This window comes from Panulirus ornatus, chromosome 7 (genome assembly GCF_036320965.1).
Source record: "Panulirus ornatus isolate Po-2019 chromosome 7, ASM3632096v1, whole genome shotgun sequence".
NCBI lineage: Eukaryota > Metazoa > Arthropoda > Malacostraca > Decapoda > Palinuridae > Panulirus > Panulirus ornatus.
The window spans coordinates 35,923,606-35,944,743 of record NC_092230.1 but is presented as its reverse complement, the minus strand read 5'-3'; the positions used below and the strand labels follow the sequence as shown (position 1 = coordinate 35,944,743).

The window sequence follows — 21,138 nt, the reverse complement described above, 5'->3', positions numbered from 1 at the left end:
GCCTCTTTCTCTAATATGATGTACGTTCGACAGAGTCAACACATGTGGTGCTAATGGATGGTGCACCCACTGAGTCAACTTACCTCACAATTTCCATGGTGTGATGACAAAACTTTTACAATATACATTAAATTATCAACCAAATCTTCATGCATTACCATAACTACCATACCAACAGTGAGACTATTTACATTCAACAATGAGGATTTTAGTAAAACACTATTTTCAATACCCTTTTCTGACATCAGTATTTATTTTTTGAACAGATCCTTTAAATCTTTACTTAAGAAGCATTTCAAATGAGTTAGAGTGAACACTTATACTTTTTCTGTCTATATCACTCTGAGAAGCCTGTTGAAGGAGGTTCTCACACCATGATACAGCAAAGTAACATGAAGGGGGACACCCACAGCATGACCCAGCACCAGTGCACACTATCAAGCTAGATGGGGCACTCATACCTAAGACCCAATACATACGACTCTGAAAGAAGATCTCACAGCAAGACCAAGAACATATGTAAAAGGGACCCCTACAAAGCATTATTCTGAACAAGGAACTAACAACATGACTCAGTCCAGTACTATGCCAGAAAGGTCACATGTAGCAAGACCATACATTTTTTTTATTCTTAAAGGGTGATGGTTACTCAGCATTATTCAAGTATCATAGCAGATAAGGTAGTCAACATAATCCAGCTTACTAACATGATGAGTCATACTGGTACTGGTGGTAGCTAAGTGGTAGCTAAAAAAAAATTTTGCTGTAAACACTTACCTCTGAAACTTAACAAAGCTAAAAACATTAGAATGCATTAATGCCACTAAAAAGCTCAAACAGTACAGTCTAAAAGCCTATTGAATTCTGAAACTATATTTCTTCACATAAAACTTTTTTTTACTAAAATATTTCAAGAAACATGAAAAACTTTACAACATCAATTCAGGAAAATGTTGAATTACCAGTTGACTGTAAATGAAAAATTACCAACTAACTGCTTCTGTGGTATACAGCAGGCTTGAACCAGACAAGCTTTTGTACTCCCATCTAAAACATTAAACAATATATCATTGCACTTTGCTGTAAAAGGTATACCAGCATATGTAATCATATACAAATACTGCTGATGGGCACCCAACACTTGGAATGTGCAGAGGACAATGTTCAAATTAGTTTCCACATAGATTACTCTGAAATACAAACATCAGTTTACTCACAGTATTTTACAAAAAATGTAAGGATACCACTCAAACTATTCAGTACATCCAAACTTTCTTATTCAATAAAGTTTTACATGTTCAAATTAATAAAACTGTTGTTAAATATATCAACACAATACCAAGTTCAAATATTAGCATGAATAAAAAACATAAGGGAATTGACAATTAATACATCGTGAGATGACTGCCACTGTCTACATGAATTTACATAGTTTTACGCATTCTGAAAGCATCCTATCTACAAAGGCAAATGTAAATCCAAATAGTAACTTGAGCATGGCTCACTGCAGCAGTATTCAACCATCATTTTCTTCTCTTGAAACCAGAATTTGGGAATGGCACCATGGCAGAAAAGAAAAATCACTGATGTGCAACAATACTGTCATGAAAATCATGTTAGCTGATTAAGTCGTAAAAGTATCAACAAATAAGCTGTACTTATATAAATCTAATTATATTCCCTTAAAGAAAATTCTGGAATCCAATCCACAATCATCTGCTGACTGAAAGTACAACAAATGAGGTGATCTAATAATCATCGCCACGGGTAACCACCTCCTTGCAGGTGGGTCGCAGCACAATTGTGTGCTCAAACTGTGCAGTGTAGCAGCCCTTCACATCACAGAGTGGAGGGTATGGGTCCACGATCCCCTGTAATGAGAACAATAAAAAATTTCTGAAACATGTGTGCCCTCCCTCCTTCCTATATTCTTGCTCATCCCCTTCCCTTTTCTTTCTGATTTGTGTAAATACTGTCCATATACATACATAATGGCAGTCAAACACACAAACATGTACAATTACACACATATACAAACATTACATGATAATTTTGTTATATGTGCACATGCTGATGGTATATTCACAAACTGTCAGTTCCCTTGACCAAACGAACATACTATTAAATATGCATATACACTAATGTTCAGATAGACTCAACATTTGTCTCTCAACAGTAAAAGGAATAAAACATATAATTCATAATACTTAAATCTCAATTATAAATATGTGCTACATATTAGGTCACATACCTTATCACAGAGATCTTTAAGGGCCATCAGGTACTTGCTTTCACCTAAACGGTCCAGCCAACGACGGCAAAATGCCAGTGTGCCAAAGTTCTGATTGATCACATTAAGCAGGTGCTTAGACTTGTTCAACCTAGAAAAATTAAGATACATCATCTAAATGCATGGCCATATTTATATTTCTATCCTTGTTTGCTGACTTTTCTCTATACACAGTCAAGCCCACTGGTTCAGCACCGGCTACTTTGGTGACCTAATGGTTTACACAGTGCTCTATAAACTTATAAAATTTTTCTGATTCAGTATTAACATTGCTACTTCTACTTCATGCTGTGACCTGGGGGTTCAAAGGTGTTATTGATGGCCATTGTTCAAAGTGAAAAGCTGAGAACAAAAAAGTATAAAGTGATGAAAAATTAAGATATTATATTACATATCACCACCATTTATCCCTGGGGATTGGGGAGAAAGTATACACGTTATTCCCTGCGTGTTGTAGAAGGCGACTAAAAGGAGAGGGAGCGGGGGGTTGGAAATCCTCCCCTCTCATTTTTTAATTTTCCAAAAGGAACAGAGAAGGTGGCCAAGTGAGGATTTCCCTCAAAGGCTCAGTCCTCTGTTCTTAAAGCTACCTAATAGTATGAAAAAATCTCCACCATTAATATATATATATATAAAAATATATATATATATATATATATATATATTTTTTTTTTTTATACTTTGTCGCTGTCTCCCGCGTTTGCGAGGTAGCGCAAGGAAACAGACGAAAGAAATGGCCCAACCCCCCCCCATACACATGTATATACATACGTCCACACACGCAAATATACATACCTACACAGCTTTCCATGGTTTACCCCAGACGCTTCACATGCCTTGATTCAATCCACTGACAGCACGTCAACCCCGGTATACCACATCGCTCCAATTCACTCTATTCCTTGCCCTCCTTTCACCCTCCTGCATGTTCAGGCCCCGATCACACAAAATCTTTTTCACTCCATCTTTCCACCTCCAATTTGGTCTCCCTCTTCTCCTCGTTCCCTCCACCTCCGACACATATATCCTCTTGGTCAATCTTTCCTCACTCATTCTCTCCATGTGCCCAAACCACTTCAAAACACCCTCTTCTGCTCTCTCAACCACGCTCTTTTTATTTCCACACATCTCTCTTACCCTTACGTTACTCACTCGATCAAACCACCTCACACCACACATTGTCCTCAAACATCTCATTTCCAGCACATCCATCCTCCTGCGCACAACTCTATCCATAGCCCACGCCTCGCAACCATACAACATTGTTGGAGCCACTATTCCTTCAAACATACCCATTTTTGCTTTCCGAGATAATGTTCTTGACTTCCACACATTCTTCAAGGCCCCCAGAATTTTCGCCCCCTCCCCCACCCTATGATCCACTTCCGCTTCCATGGTTCCATCCGCTGCCAGATCCACTCCCAGATATCTAAAACACTTCACTTCCTCCAGTTTTTCTCCATTCAAACTCACCTCCCAATTGACTTGACCCTCAACCCTACTGTACCTAATAACCTTGCTCTTATTCACATTTACTCTTAACTTTCTTCTTCCACACACTTTACCAAACTCAGTCACCAGCTTCTGCAGTTTCTCACATGAATCAGCCACCAGCGCTGTATCATCAGCGAACAACAACTGACTCACTTCCCAAGCTCTCTCATCCCCAACAGACTTCATACTTGCCCCTCTTTCCAAAACTCTTGCATTTACCTCCCTAACAACCCCATCCATAAACAAATTAAACAACCATGGAGACATCACACACCCCTGCCACAAACCTACATTCACTGAGAACCAATCACTTTCCTCTCTTCCTACACGTACACATGCCTTACATCCTCGATAAAAACTTTTCACTGCTTCTAACAACTTTCCTCCCACACCATATATTCTTAATACCTTCCACAGAGCATCTCTATCAACTCTATCATATGCCTTCTCCAGATCCATAAATGCTACATACAAATCCATTTGCTTTTCTAAGTATTTCTCACATACATTCTTCAAAGCAAATACCTGATCCACACATCCTCTACCACTTCTGAAACCACACTGCTCTTCCCCAATCTGATGCTCTGTACATGCCTTCACCCTCTCAATCAATACCCTCCCATATAATTTACCAGGAATACTCAACAAACTTATACCTCTGTAATTTGAGCACTCACTCTTATCCCCTTTGCCTTTGTACAATGGCACTATGCACGCATTCCGCCAATCCTCAGGCACCTCACCATGAGTCATACATACATTAAATAACCTTACCAACCAGTCAACAATACAGTCACCCCCTTTTTTAATAAATTCCATTGCAATACCATCCAAACCTGCTGCCTTGCCAGCTTTCATCTTCCGCAAAGCTTTTACTACCTCTTATCTGTTTACCAAATCATTTTCCCTAACCCTCTCACTTTGCACACCACCTCGACCAAAACACCCTATATCTGCCACTCTATCATCAAACACATTCAACAAACCTTCAAAATATTCACTCCATCTCCTTCTCACATCACCACTACTTGTTATCACCTCCCCATTTGAGCCCTTCACTGAAGTTCCCATTTGCTCCCTTGTCTTACGCACTTTATTTACCTCCTTCCAGAACATCTTTTTATTCTCCCTAAAATTTAATGATACTCTCTCACCCCAACTCTCATTTGCCCTTTTTTTCAACTCTTGCACCTTTCTCTTGACCTCCTGTCTCTTTCTTTTATACATCTCCCACTCAATTTCATTTTTTCCCTGCAAAAATCATCCAAATGCCTCTCTCTTCTCTTTCACTAATACTCTTACTTCTTCATCCCACCACTCACTACCCTTTCTAATCAACCCATCTCCCACTCTTCTCATGCCACAAGCATCTTTTGCGCAATCCATCACTGATTCCCTAAATACATCCCATTCCTCCCCCACTCCCCTTACTTCCATTGTTCTCACCTTTTTCCATATATATATATATATATATATATATATATATATATATATATATATATATATATATATATCCCTGGGGATAGGGGAGAAAGAATACTTCCCACGTATTCCCTGCGTGTCGTAGAAGGCGACTAAAAGGGGAGGGAGCGGGGGGCTGGAAATCTTCCCCTCTCGTTTTTTTTTTAATTTTCCAAAACAAGGAACAGAGAAGGGGGCCAGGTGAGGATATTCCCTCCAAGGCCCAGACCTCTGTTCTTAACGCTACCTCGCTAACGCGGGAAATGGCGAATAGTTTGAATGAAATGAATGAAAAATATATATATATTTCTATATAAACTTAGAATAAGGCAATACAGTCTCATTAGCTGCTCTCCTTAATAAAGTAGCAAAAACTATCTGAGAAATTAAAAATTACGAAGCAATACAGAGTAACCTGCAATCCTGGAACCAAAATCCAGTTTATATTTAATGTGTACAAAATATTTTCAATAAATTTATCAGGAAAAAGGTGAAAATATTGGAAAGGAAATGCCTGAGGGTAATAAGTTGTCTGTGGTGGGATGAGTTTGTAAGTGAAGACAAAGGTATGATAGAAAATGTACTATAATGGCAAAGACATATGAAGATGATGATTGGAGAATGACTGAGAAAATCTCTGTCTGAAGTGGAGGGAAGGAGGAGGGGTAGAACAAGGATATGGAAGGATGGAGTAAAATGTTTTTAGGAATCAGGGCTTGAACATCAAGAAGGTTTCAGATGTGCATAGCTTGGAATAACTTGGATCAACGTGGTATCCAGGAGGTAAGTGCTGTCAATAGGGTGAAGAACCAGCGCATATGGAAACATCAAGGTAAACCATGGAGTAGCATGTGCAGCTTGCTGTGGATGGAAAACTCTGGTCTTGGTGCATTATACATCACAGCTATAAAGTGGATGTGTGGAAATGAGCCATTATCCATCTGTTTCTGGTGCTAAATGGTTAAGGTGGAAATGCAACAGAATAAAGGAAAAAAGTTATGCAGTACATATGAGAACCATGATCATATATGCCATCATTAAATACCTGGTGGAGTATACATGGAATAGTCTTCAAGAGTCTTTCCCCCACAGTTCAGGCTGGGCCAAGGCTGCCGAGGTGGGTTGTTGGTTGACTAGCTGTGGGAAATCGTTGCCTGCAGGACCACATAGCCACTGCAGCCTTGCTGGTCTAGTACACTTTGTAAATATTTGTCCAGAGCCTTCTGTAATTTCTCTACTCTATTCCAAAAAATTTCAGATGGTTGCAGGCAATGTGCTGAATAGTACTGGACATTACATGCTCAATTCTTTTTCAAACATTTTGATTTTGGGGATAACATTTTAAAAAGTTTTCCAGGCTTGTTGTGCCTAGGTTGAGGAACATTCCTTCTAAGAGTTCCAAGGGTTAATGACGATATAATCCTCTGTCTGCACTTGAGAATACAGCCTCTTTGATTTCAATCATTTTCATCCAGTTAGTTCCTTTACCACAACAATACAGAACACTCTTTACTGTGCAACTCCATCGCCTTGTTGGGTGATGTTAACACTCAACAGCATTCTATTCATGAGCATTAGCACGTAAGTGTCATCACTGATTTTTCCTCTCTTGCTTTTGAAAGTCTGCAGTATCCATCCTTGCACCTTTTCAAAGGAAGCAACTGTTGACATGTTATGTTCATTGAAGGTAAGGTCATCAGGCATCATTACTTGAGGTCTTTCACACTGTTCAATTGTGTAGGACAGTGTCTGTCTGTCTGGCAGGGTATTCTATGCTGTTCTTGATTTATTAATTTTTCCCACATCATAGGAGCTGGAACTTCTCCCTACTGAAAAATGTTTCCCAGAGGCCTAGAAGAAGACTCTGTTTATGTCTGCCCATATCCTCTCAGCGTCCTCCACTGACGAGATTTTCTTACTCACTTGCCAAGGACGATACGAAACTGTGACTCACTTACATCAGAGTTACATTAAAGAATGGCAAACAGGAGGGGAAGAAGCACAGTTCCTTCAGAGACAGCTTTTTCCTGGGAAGACACTGGAAATGGCACGATGTTGTGAACTGTTCACTAAAATGTTATATATCCATGCTCCAATTCTTTTCATCATTCTCATCTTACAACTATGTACTATTTGTTGGAGTACCTATCTAATGGATGGGTGAGGTGAAAATTTATTTGAAACAAAGGATAAAAACAGCTCTTAATCTCGTAACACTAACATTCAAGAATACTAAGAATATTGATTGAAAAATTAAGTAGATTTATTATAATCCTCTCAATGTGCTACCAATGGACTGAACCAGGGCATGTGAAGCATCCTGGGTAAACTATGGAAAGGTCTGTGGGGCTTAGTTGTGTAAAGGGAGCATTGGTTTTGGTGCATCATACATGAAAGCTAAAGAATGAATGTGAGCAGATGTGGCCTTTCTCTATTCCTGGTGCTACCTCATAAATGCAGAAAACAGCAAATACATATTGAAAAAAGTATCCTTCCCATTCATGACCTTCCTTATATCATTCTGTAAGGCAGTGATTTGTCTTGTGCTGATTGGTCACCCCCTCTTCATGTGACCTTCCTCATATCATCCAGTGACACTCTTTCACATCTGGTGCAGAGTGATTAAGATGTGTGGAAACGTATAAGGAACAGATACATGTTAGATGGGGGTTCAACCCCCAATATAACCTTCCTTATGTCATCCCATATCTCCGTCAAGTTAGGTGTTAATTGATAAAGAGATGTTGAAACGAATAAAGAACACATACACATTAGATGGGAAGTCTATCTAACCTCCCACGACTGCCCTTATGTCATAACCCAACTCCTTTAACCCAGGACCTTCTTCATGTCATCCTGTATAAGTGTGTCAAGTTTGGTACTGACTGCTCAAGACATAAAAAATATATATGTAAGAAACAGATACTATCCCTGGGGATCGGGGAGAAAGAATATTTCCCACGTACTCCCTGCGTGTCATAGAAGGGGACTAAAAGGGGAGGGGGCGGGGGGGCTGGAAATCCTCCCCTCCCATTTTTAATTTTCTAAAAGAAGGATCAGAGAAGGGGACCAAGTGAAGATACTCCCTCTAAAGCTCAGTCCTCTGTTTTTAACACTACTTGCTAACGCAGGCAATGATGAATATGTATGGAAAAAAGAAAAGAAACATACACATTAGTCAGGGGATCTTCCTCAAGCCATCCTGTATTACCGAATTAAGTCTGGTTCTGAGTGATACTATTGTGGAAACGTAAAACAGATAAACATTAGATGGGGATACAAATCCCTCCCTCAGGGGTTTACCCCTTAGGACCTTTCTCATGTCATCTTGGCTGTCTAATGTGGTTGGGGATCTCGTCCATCCATGAACTTCCTCATGTCATCCTGGCTCTCTAATATGGTTGGGGATCTTTTCCAGCATGCCATACACACACTGCTGAACCTGCTCTGAAGGGACCTCCCTAAAGACTTGCTAATACAAGCTAAAGGTAAATTTAGTATGTGTTATTTCTGTGATTTACATACTAAGTTATCCAAAGATATCACTAATAACAGGTTAATGAGGGAAAGTGCAGCACAAAAACTAAGTGCCTGAGAGGGAACATCCCATGAAATAATAGTGAAAGCTCTGAACTTGCAGGAAAAAAATTACAACTAAGAAAACAGATAATTCAGAAAACAAAATGGTTACAGTGGAAATGTTAGTGAATACAATAGTTAATTCTCATTTGGTTAGAAATGAGGCAAAGCCCAAGTGAAGAAGCAGATTAACCAAAACAGTAATCAATAATAGGTATACAGAGTTAAGTGATGAAACTGAAAGAGCCTAGTTCACCTTTGTCAATGACTCGATAGTATGGTACTTAGACTTGTAGTTTTGTGGTAGGAAAAGAAACTCTGGGGCTAGGCTACAAGACATATAACAAGGTTCAGGACACAGAGACACAGATGAAGATGGTACAGTCATTAACCAGGATGGGACTAATAATGTGATTCAGGAATGTTCAGACAAATATAGAATGGTGGTGGTGATGGTAGGAGTTGAGTTAGTTAATGTTTGCTGGTGACATTAAAGCGAGGAACTGCAGTTGGTTTCTGAATTTAGGAGAATGTGAGAAAGGAGAAAGTTGAGAGTTAATGTAAGTAAAAGCAAGTTTATTCAGTTTGGCAATAGAAAGACAGGTAAGCTGGCATGAGTCTGAATGGAGAGAACTTGAGGGAAAGTGAAGTATTTTAGTGTCTCTCCTGTACAAAGAGCAACTCTCTTTGGTTTTTGTTTCTCCTTAAACTATACCTTGGATGACTCTAACATTACTTCACCACTCTTACTAATCCTATGCTCCTCCCTATAATCATTTTTAGAACTGTCCAAAAAGTGCTTCTCTCTCTATCTCTCTGGACTCAAGCAAGGATTATGAACCTGATGGCATCCATCACTGTGTACCAAAACAGTGCCCCTCCAAACTTGCACCTGTGCTTGCTCACTTGTTCCATTGATGTTTAAAGAGCAGAACTTTTCCTTTTTCTAGGAAGCACATGATGGTACATCTCATTCTTACAAAGTGTGACTGTTCTAACTCCCCTGGCTATCATCCTGTTGCTTTGACATTAACCATTTCCAAAGTCTTTGAATTGTTTTTCAACTTCCAAATACTCAGACATCTTAAATCTCACTGTTTTCTCTCTGGTCATCAGTCTGGCTTCCATGAGGCAAGATATACTGCTAGTATCCTTTCCTATCTTACTCTTACTAATGTATGATAGTTACCCTTGAAAGAGTTTAAGGAATCCCAAAACTTTTGACGGTGTGGCATCGCAGTCTCATCTCCAAGCTCCTCTCTTTGGGCTTCCCTCCTTCATATCTAGCTTTTTCACTGGCTTATCCCTCTCTATGGCTGTTGGGGGATCAGCTTCTTTCTCCATCAACAGCAGTGTCCCTCAAGGTTATGTTCAGTCTACATTTTTTCTCCTTTTCATTTACAATTTCCTTTCTTCGACAAATAACCTAATGCACTCATATGCTGATGACTCAGCACTGCATTCTTCCACATCCTTCAATTCAGCTCCTTCTCTCACTTGATCTGCACCTTGCCTCGAAATTACTTTCTATATAAACTCAGACTTGGACAGGATATTCAGTGAGATAGATGAAATCTGTTCAAGTTTAATACTTCCATGACCCAATTTCTGACCATCTCTCAATCAAATATTCCTTACAACTTACCTCTCTCCTTTGATGGAACTGTAATTTCACCTCTTGATTTTGTGAATATATTAGGTATTATTGTGACATATATAACAGGCATTATTGTAACATCCATGTTATCATGCAAACCTCACATGGAAATAGCTAAATCCCCCTCTAAGAAACTGGGAGTCCAGTTTAGATGTTGAAATTTCTTCTAAACAGTTGCTCTGTGTATCTAAAGAAATGATACATCCTTGTATGAAGTGCTGTTCTCACATCTGGGATGGTTCTAGCTTTGCATCCTTACCTGACATTGGCTCGAAAGCAGTCCACCTTGTCAACTCTCCCTTGCTAACTTCAAAACTTGACCCACTTGCCCTATGCTACAAAGCTAGTTTACTTTCCCTCTTCTAATGGTTACACTTTGGTTTGATTATCAAGTGGCAGTTGGAAACTCAAGGAAGGGCAATTTTGATAAGTATTTCTTTCCTTACACCTAGAAGCTTTGGAACTCTTTACTCTCTCTCAATAACTATGACCTGGCACATTTTAAGAGAGATTTTTTACTTCCTCTAAAATTCATAAATATTTTTTGTTGTCACTTCATTTCCCTTTCATAAAACTCTTTATATTCTAATTAAGGCCTAGTCTTGACAAAAAATTTTTGCTTGTGACTGAAAGAGAAGGAACTACAAGACAAAAAATATGCATAAACTTCCAAAACTGCTTCAATACACATTAAAAATCATACATAATACATCACAATATACAGTAAATGAACACAATAAATAAAATAAAAAATGACAGTTCAACTTATATGATGCAACTAGTGTGTAATGAATCTGTCGTCAAAATCACGGGTAACTTAGATCTTCCCCTTCTTCGATGTATGATCATACATTTTAGTATAGAACTTGTGAAACATTTTCTCCATGATATTGAGTTTCCTTAAAGCATATCATCATTACCAGACCATAAAGAATGAGGCATGGAGCCTTGTTCCTCTAGTTCTGGTGGAGGCAGTAAGAAGCCTTGTTCCTCAGGAATTGGTGGGCGAGGCGAAAAGCCTTCTCCAGAGCCATAAATGCTACATACAAATCCATCTGTTTTTCTAAGTATTTCTCACATACATTCTTCAATGCAAACACCTGATCCATACATCCTCTACCAATTCTGAAACCACATTGCTCTTCCCTAATCTCATGCTCTGTACATGCCTTTACCCTCTTAATCAATACCTTCCCATATCATTTCCCAGGAATACTCAACAAACTTATACTTCTGTAATTTGAACACTCACCTTTATCCCCTCTGCCTTTGTACAATGGTGCTATGCATGCATTCCGCCAATCCTCAGGCACTTAACCATGAACCATACATCCACTGAATATCCTTACCAACCAGGCAACACCTTTTTCAATGAATAAAGATCTATTGCAATACCATTCAAACCTGCCGCCTTGCCGGCTTTCATCTTCCGCAAAGCTTTCACCACCTCCTCTCTGTTTACCAAACCATTCTCCCTGACCCTCTCACTTCACACACCATCTCAACCAAAACACCCTACATCTGCCACTCTATCATCAAACACATTCAATAAACCTTCAAAATACTCATGCCATCTCCTCATCACTTCACCAATACTTGTTATTACCTCCCCATAAGCCCCCTTCGCTGATGTTCCCATTTGTTCTCGTGTCTTACGCACTTTACTTACCTCCTTCAAAAACATCTTTTTATCCTCCCTAAAATCTAGTGATACTCTCTCACCCCAACTCTCATTTGCACCTTTCTCTTGGCCTCCTGCCTCTTTCCTTTATACATCTCCAATCATTCATACTACTTCCCTGCAAAAATCATCCAAACGCCTCTCTCTTCTCTTTCACTAACAATCTTACTTCTTCATCCCATCACTCACTACCCTTTCTAATCTGACCACCTCCCTCCTTTCTCATGCCACAGGCATCTTTTGCACGACTCTCTTCACCCCAACATTCTCTCTCTTTTCTGAAAACCTATACAAATCTTCACCTTTGCCTCCAAAATATAATGATCAGACATCCCTCCAGTTGCCCCTCTCGGTACATTAACATCCAAAAGTCTCTCATTTGTGCGCCTATCAATTAAACATAATCTAATAATGCTCTCTGGCCATCTCTCCTACTTACATACATATACTTATGTATATCTCTCTTTTCAAACCAGGTATTCCCAATCACCGGTCCTTTTTCAGCACACAAATCTACAAGCTCTTCACCATTTCCATTTACAGCACTGAACACCCCATGTAAACAAATTATACCTTCAACTGCCATTTAACTCACCTTTGCATTCAAATCACCCATCACTATAACCCAGTCTCATGCATCAAAGCTGCTAACACACTCACTCAGCTGCTCCCGAAAGACTCGCCTCTCATGATCTTTCTTTTCATCCCCAGGTGCACAGACACCAATAATCACCCATCTCTCTCCATCCACTTTCAGTTTTACCCATATCAATCTATAGTTTATTTTCTTACACTCTATCACATGCTCCCACAACTCCTGCTTCAGGATTAGTGCTACTCCTTCTTTTGCTCTTGTCCTCTCACCAACCCCTGACTTTACTCCTAAGACATTCCCAAACCACTTTTCCCCTTTACCCTTGAGCTTTGTTTCACTCAGAGCCAAAACATCCAGGTTCCTTTCCTCAAACATTCTACCTACCTCTCCTTTTTTCTCATCTTGGTTATATCCACACACATTTAGACACCCTAATCTGAGCCTTCAAGGAGGATGAACACTCCCCGCATGACTCCTTCTACTGTTTCCCCTTTTAGAAAGTTAAAATACAAGGAGGGGAGGGTTTCTAGCCAATTTGTGAATGTACAATTTTGCTTTCATTCAAACTTTGCCTTAATAATAGCATTACTGGTACAGTATTGAAAACTATATCAGGTACATATCCTCAGTTATCTTTTGTGCTATGTTGTTTATAGATGAGTCACAAAATCAAATCAATTCATACAAAACACGACTGAGACTAAATATTATTAATTGCACAAGATGAATCAAGTTTATCCTATAACTGTGAATAAGACTACAGTGATAGCCAAACTAAAGTTATGGCAATCAATAATTAACAGACTGCTATGTAAATATCACTCCTACAATCTATAATGTATAAAAAACTCCCAAAATCTATCTATCTATCTATATCTCTGATGCCTGTTCCAATTGGAGCTCCCTTGAGGGGTGGCCACAGAAACAGTCTCCATACTTAAAGATCTCCAGTAATGCTTCTTAGCCTCTAGTGCTTCATCCTTAACAGGCCACTGGCAGAGAGCAAGTCAAGTGCACTGTTTGCAGAGACTCCTATCTGTTCCTTATGACTACTTCTATCTAATGCTCCTACTTAGTGCTTCTACCCAATGTTTCTGCGAAAATGTTCCTACCTACTACATCTATCTACTGCTCCTACCTTTTGCCAAAAGGCAAGGCTAGTGCATAGTGCTCACCATAGGAAAATCTTGAGTTACAAAGAATGAGCTCCGTGTTGTCAAGTGTTACATATGACAAGGAGAGATTGTATGTTTCTGAACAGAATGCTAGCAGTCCACATGTTAATGAGACAGAAAGAAAAGACAGCTACCTGGGTCAGAGGAGTACAACTTGACAACCACTACAGTGTTGGCTCATGAAGCAGATGTAACTAACCCTCCTGATACCCAGGCAGATATGTATGTATTCAAAAAACACAGATGGGGATATATGCTCACTTATATGGATATCAAATTAAATAAATCAAAACTTCAACTCAACTACACCATTCACTGCCATACATCAGAATATAAATTGAAGTGATCTAACATCAAACATGTTACACTGAGAATGGTAAAATAACAAACAATCTACCTTAGAGGGACATGTCCAACATCAAAGTTTTTCATATAGTGGGATGTTTCCATGTCATCATGAACATAGCCACGGCCTGTAGATCCGAAAGTTTCAATGGCATAAACTTCATTCTCTTCCATGATCTCAGCCTCACCTCCCTTCACAATGGGCACTGTCTTCCCAGCATGTATCCCTGATGATAATACAATTAATTAAGGTTTCATGAATCTGGTACATTGAAACTTAAGAATAACACAAGAATGATGAATCTCGCTGATCTTAAAAATGGGTGGTCCATACTGGCACTCTGGAGTAACACTAAAATAAAGATAACAATCCTTTTTATACTCATCAAACGTTTCCCACATTAGTTAGGTAGCACCAGGAACAGTTGAAGAAAGACCACATTTACTCACATTGATTCCCTATGTCATGTGAAATTCACCAAAACCACATCCCCTATCCACAATTATGACCCAAGACCTTTCCATGATTTCCACTAGCCACTTCACATGCCTTAGTTCAGTCCACTGACAGCATATCACCCTCTGCCTACCACACTGTTCCAGTCCACTCTATCCCATGCACACATTTCACTCTCCTGCATGTTCAGGCTCCAATCACTCAAAATCTTTTTTCACTCCATTCTTCTATCTCCAATTTGGTTTCCCCTTTCTTGTTCCCTCCACTCTTGACAAATATATCCTCTTTGTCAACCTCTCCTCAATCTTTCTCTCCATATGTCCAAACCATTTCAGCAAATCCACTTCTGTTCTCTCAACCTTACCCTTCTTACTACTGTACCTCTCTCTCTCTGGATGTGAGGAAAAATGCATAATTCACAAATTGAAATATTTAACACTGATGCAGGAGGATGTATGCTCATACTTAAACAATACAGACCAATTAGTTAGACTTCACATGTGATAAAAAGCCCTCAAGGGCCCAGTCCTCTGTTCTCAACGCTACCTCGCTAATGCGGGAAATGGCGAATAGTATGAAAGAAAAAAAAAGAATGATAAAGGACATGTATTAAACCATCTAATAAGAATAGTCACAAAAATGAAGTCTAAAACTGATTTGGCCAAGAAAAAATACACAAACCCAAATATTAGCTATTACCATGACATGTATGAAATTTTAATCAATGAAAATAGATTGGATACTGTTTTTTTCAATTTTGCAAAAGCACTGGACAAAGTGAAGCACAGAAATTTGCTAGAAAAAGAAGCTAAACAAAACATTAAGTTACTGGTAAGACATCAGGAAGATGGATCAAAGAGGATCTAATTGACAGAAGGTTCAAAGTGGTAGCAAACACAACCATATCTGAGGAGGAATATGTTCTACCTAGGGTACCACAGGGAATGGTATCAGCCACAACAATAGTTCTAATAATATCAGACATTTACAATGAAGTAAAGATAGGCATAGTAAGTAGCTTTGCTGATGACACCAAATGAAACAAAGTGATTGGATCTGAAACTGATTGGATGGGGATGCAAAAAGACTTGGACATAATTTACAAATGGGCAAAAGTGGACCTAATTGAATTCAATGAAGATAAATTCAAGCAACTTCATTAATGCCACATACAAATACATCTGTTTTCTAAGTATTTCTCACACACATTCTTTGAAGCAAACATCAGATTCTTACATCTTCTAACACTTCTGAAACCACACTGCTCCTTCCAAACCTCATGCTCTGCACACAAGACAGTGATCAGACATCCCACCAGCTGCCCCTCTCAGCATATCTACATCAAATGTCCCTTTTTACCATGCATATAAATTAATGTGTGATCCAATAATGCCTGCTGACCATCCTTCCTACTCACATACATATACTTGTGTATGTCTCTCTATTTGAACCAGGTATTCCCACTCATCAGTCCTTTTTCAGCACATAACTCTACAAGCTGTTCATCATTTCCATTCATAATCCTGAACTTCCTATGCTCCAAAATTATACAATCAATTGTCACATTACTCGCCTTTGCAGAATATTCAACACACCAATCACTAATGCCTGCTCTGCATCAACACCGCTGACACACTCATTCAGCTGCTTCCAAAATACTTGCTTCTCATGATCTTACTTGTCATGACAAGTGCAGAAGCACTAATAATCAACCACCTTTTGCCCACATCAGTCAAAAATTCCCTTTCTTACAATCTTTTACACTCCCACAACTCCAACTTCAGGAATAATGCTACTCCTTCCTCAGCTCTTGTCCTCTCATCAACCCAGCTATACTCCTTAGACATTTCCAAACCATTCTTCCCCTTTAGCCTTTAGCTTGTTTCACTCAGAGACAGAATATCTAGGTTTCTTTCCCTAAAAATACTACTGATCTCTTTTCTCTTATCATCTTGGTTATATCCATACACAATTAGGCATCCAAGTCTTAGCCTTCCAAATATAAGTTGAGTATCATGCCTTCTATCAGTGCTCCAGAGAGTATAAGATCAGTGATTTCAGCCATTCCAAGCATTTCAGTTCTTTAACATTAATGTCAGCATTAAGGATCTACGAACACCAGGTAATCCTGCGATTTTACCTCCCTTATAGAACAATGTTAAAATACGGCAATATGCTATTCATGAGAGACTTAAAGCCTTGAACGGTTTAGTGAACAGAGAAGAAATAGTGAAAGCCTTATGGAAGATGAAAGCTGGCAAGGTGGTGGGTTTGGATGGTATTGCAGTGGAATTTATTAAAAAAGGGGGTGACGGGTGACCATGTTGCTGATTGGTTGGTAAGGATATTCAATGTATGTATGGATCATGGTGAAGTACCTGAGGATTGGTGGAATGCATGCATTGTGTCATTGTACAAAGGCAAAGGGGATAAAGGTGAGCGTTCAAATTACAGAGGCATAAGTTTGTTGAGCATTCCTGGGAAATTATATGGGAGGGTATTGATTGAGAGGGTAAAGGCATGTACAGAGCATCAGATTGGGGAAGAGCAGTGTGGTTTCAGAAGTGGTAGAGGATGTGTGGATCAGGTATTTGTTTTGGAGAATGCATGTGAGAAATACTTAGAAAAACAGATGGATTTGTATGTAGCACTTATGGATCTGTAGAAGGCATATGATAGGGGGACAGAGATGCTTTGTGGAAGGTTTTAAGAGTAAATGGTGTGGGAGGTAAGTTGCTGGAAGCAGTGAAAGTTTTTACGAAGGATGTAAGGCTTGTGTACAGGTAGGAAGAGAGGAAAGTGATATGTTCCCAGAGAATGTTGGTTTGCGGCAGTGGTGCGTGATGTATCCATGGTTGTTTGATTTATGGATGAAGTGGTTAGGGAGGTGAATACAAGAGTTTTGGAGAGAGGGGCAAGTATGCAGTCTGTTGTGGATGAGAGGGTTTGGGAAGTAGAGTAAGTTGTTGTTTGCTGATGATACAGCGCTGGTGGCTGATTCGGGTGAGAAACTGATGATGTTGGTGACTGACTTTGGAAATGTGAATAAGAGCAAGGTTATTAGGTTCAGTAGGGTTGAGGGACAAGTTAATTGGGAGGTAAGTTTGAATGGAGAAAAACTGGAGGATGTGAAGTGTTTTAGATATCTGGGAGTGGACTTAGCAGCAAATGGAACCATGGAAGTGGAAGTGAGTCACAGGGTGGGGGAGGGAGCAAAGGTTCTTGGAGTGTTGAAGAATGTTTGGAAGGCAAGATCGTTATCTTGAAGAGCAAAAATGGGTATGCTGAAAGAGTAGTGGTTCCAACCATGTTATATGGTGGCCAGGTATGGGCTATAGAGTATTGTTCGGATGAGGGTGGATGTGATGGAAATGAAATCTTTAAGGACAGTGTGTGGTGTGAGGTGGTTTGATCGAGTAAATAATGAAAGGATAAGAGAGATGTGTGGAAATAAAAAGTGTGTGGTTGAGAGAGCAGAAATGGTTTGGACATATGGAGAGAATGTGTGAGGAAAGATTGACAAAGAGGATATATGTCAGAGGTGGAGGGAAGAAGTAGGAGACCGAATTGCAGGTAGAAGGATGGAGTGGAAAAGATTTCTAGTGATCGGGGCCTGAAAACATACAGGAGGGAGAAAGACATGCAAGGAATAGAGTGGATTGGAGCGATGTGGTATACTGGGGTCGACATGCTGTCAATGGATTGAACCAGGGCATGTGAAGCATCTGGGGTAAACCCTGGAAAGGTCTGTGGGGCCAAGAAGTGGAAAGGGAGCTGTGGTTTCGGGGCATTACAAATGACAGCTAGAAACTGAGTGTGTACAAATGTGGCCTTTTTTGTCTGTTCCTGGCACTGCCTCGCTGGAAGGGAGAGGATGCTATTTCGCATTTGGTGGGGAGGCGACAGGAATGGATGAAGGTAGCAAGTATGGATGTGTATATGTGTATATGTCTGTGTATGTATATGTATGTATACATTGAAATGTACAGGTATGCATATGTGCATGTGTAGGTATTTATGTGTACACATGTGCATGTGGGTGGTTGGGCCATTCCTTGTCTGTTGTTTCCTTGTGCTACCTCGCTAATGCGGGAGACGACGTCTAAGTATAATAATAATTGTCTTGAAAGATTATAGAATCCATCCTAACATCCTTCTGGAGAAAACTAGTTCTGTTTTGCTGTGTCTGCTGATTGTCAAGTTGTTAGATATTATTCCAATGTCTTTCACATTATTCGTTCAGTTTATGAAAGTGTCTGTGTCTGCGTTATTCTGCATTGTTTTCAATTTCTTAATTTCCTCCACAGTATTAAAGTCGAAATTTATCCCCAATGAAAATCATGTTGTTTTCAATGGCCTACTGGAAGTTGACATCTATGTCTCCTTGCAGCCTTCCTGCATCCTCTTCCAACATGATTTTCATTTTTATTCAAGCATCAACTGCAAATGATGACACCAAACCACTTGCCATGTACACATAAAACACAGTGGTATCTGTATATACACCCAGGACCAAAACCATATACATATATATATTCAACACTAAAATGGTCATCTTCTTGCATTAAATGGCAATTTACAAAAAAGATCTCATGATAGAAAATGTAAGCTTTTTATCTACCTACTGTTATAACCCATATAACCCATATACGTCAACAAATGTAGTTATCATGGCCTCACTTTCTGGATTGCTGGTATAAAGTTATATAGTTCCAATATCCAGCTCTGGACAGTTCACTCTAATGTCTGTGCAAATACATTACATCATCCAGGTTTCTTAAAACTTTTTAATCAAGAGGAAAGTTATGCCTAAATTTTTCTTAAATACCTTCCTAATTATATTAAAGCAAATTCTGTACCTAAGAACCTGACATACTGTTCATAGACATCCAACAAACTATGTCTGCTTTCAGTCATCTAAAATAATGAAAACTAGAAACAAACATTGAACAGTACATTCACCTGATAGTATCTTTTTACAATCACCATGGAAATTTCAGGAACTCTTCAGGGAATTGTTACCATAATCTTTTTTCACATTTCATGAATGCCCATGGAGTGAAATGGCCAGGTACCTTGCTGACATGAAAAATGAAAATGTATGAAAAAAAAAAAAATCCTCCAGAATACTAACCCATTTTCACTTACAAAAACTTTTTAACTGTACATAAAGAGAACTTCAAGAGCAAAATAAATAGGAAAGAATTTCCTTTTAATAAGATTCTAAGAATAAAAAAAATTCACTTAGCAGCTATTCATAAATCTACTTACTATAAGGAGCAATAGAGTGCCCATTAAGGTTCCGAATGCATTTAACTTGGTATGTCTTGCCACCAAGCTCTATTTCATAACTCTCCATCGTTTCCTGAATGGCTTCACCAATGTCACAGAGGCGAGCATCAATGCCAGCTTCTCGAATACCAGTATTGGTAGCAGCACGAACAGCCTCTACTAACTTATCATACTTGTTGTTAAAAGTGAGAGTGAATGCACAGTCAATAACACGACCTGCAAAGGAAAATTATACCTGTCAAAATAAGATGTGAGCGGATGTGGCCTTTCTTCATCTGTTTCTGACGCTACCTCACTAGTGCAGGAAATGGTGATCAAATATGAAAGGAAGAAAGAAGAAAAAATGAGATACAATTAAACTGAAAGCATAACATCTGAACAATATCAAAGCACAACACTGCATTTACAAGTATTACCAAATCTTTTGGTTCTGGTTAACCAAACTATATTCCAAGTTCAGGAATGGTCACTATAATGGGCCACTCTTTTACATGAATATGATAAAATAAATTTTCACACATGAAAGTGAGGGAAGAGAGAGATTAAGGATAAAGAAATCTGTTTGATATAATAGATCAAGTGTTTGAGGGCAATATGTGGTGTGAGGTGGTTTGATCGAGTAAGTAATGAAAGGGGAGAGATATGTGTGGAAATAAAACGAGTGTGGTTGAGAAAGCAGAAGAGAGTGTGCTGAAATAGTTCAGCTACATGGAGAGAATGAGTGAGGAAAGATTGACTAAGGGGATATATGTGTCAGAGGTGGAGGGAAGAAGGAAAAGCGGGAGGCCAAATTGGAGGTGGAAGGATGGAGTGAAAAAGATTTAAATGATCAGGGTCTGAACATACAGGAGGGTGAATGGTGTGCAAGGAATAGAGTGAATTGGAACAATGTGGCATACTGGGGTCGACGTGCTGTCAATGGACTGGACCAGGGATTAAGTGTCTGGGGTAAACCATGGAAAGGTCTGTGGGGCCTGGATGTGGAAATGGAGATGTGGTTTCAGTGCATTACACATGACAGCTAGAGATTGAGTGTGAACGAATGTGGCCTTCTTTGTCTGTTCCTGACGCTGCCTCACTCGAAGGAGGGGAATGCTATTTCATGTGTGATG

At 39.3% G+C, this 21,138-nt stretch overlaps 1 protein-coding gene across 1 annotated transcript in view; it reads right to left on the bottom strand.

The window, feature by feature from the left end:
- Positions 1-222: 222 nt before the first annotated feature.
- und (methionyl aminopeptidase und) overlaps positions 223-21,138 on the bottom strand; it is a 54,457-nt gene continuing 33,541 nt past the window's right edge. Inside the window, exons 6-9 of the mRNA XM_071663489.1 lie at positions 20,006-20,242; positions 14,330-14,504; positions 2,252-2,381; positions 223-1,871 (exon numbers count right to left, since the gene is read on the bottom strand). Coding sequence (XP_071519590.1) covers positions 1,749-1,871; positions 2,252-2,381; positions 14,330-14,504; positions 20,006-20,242 — 665 coding nt within the window. The 3' untranslated portion in view covers positions 223-1,748. The remainder of the gene's footprint in view (positions 1,872-2,251; positions 2,382-14,329; positions 14,505-20,005; positions 20,243-21,138) is intronic.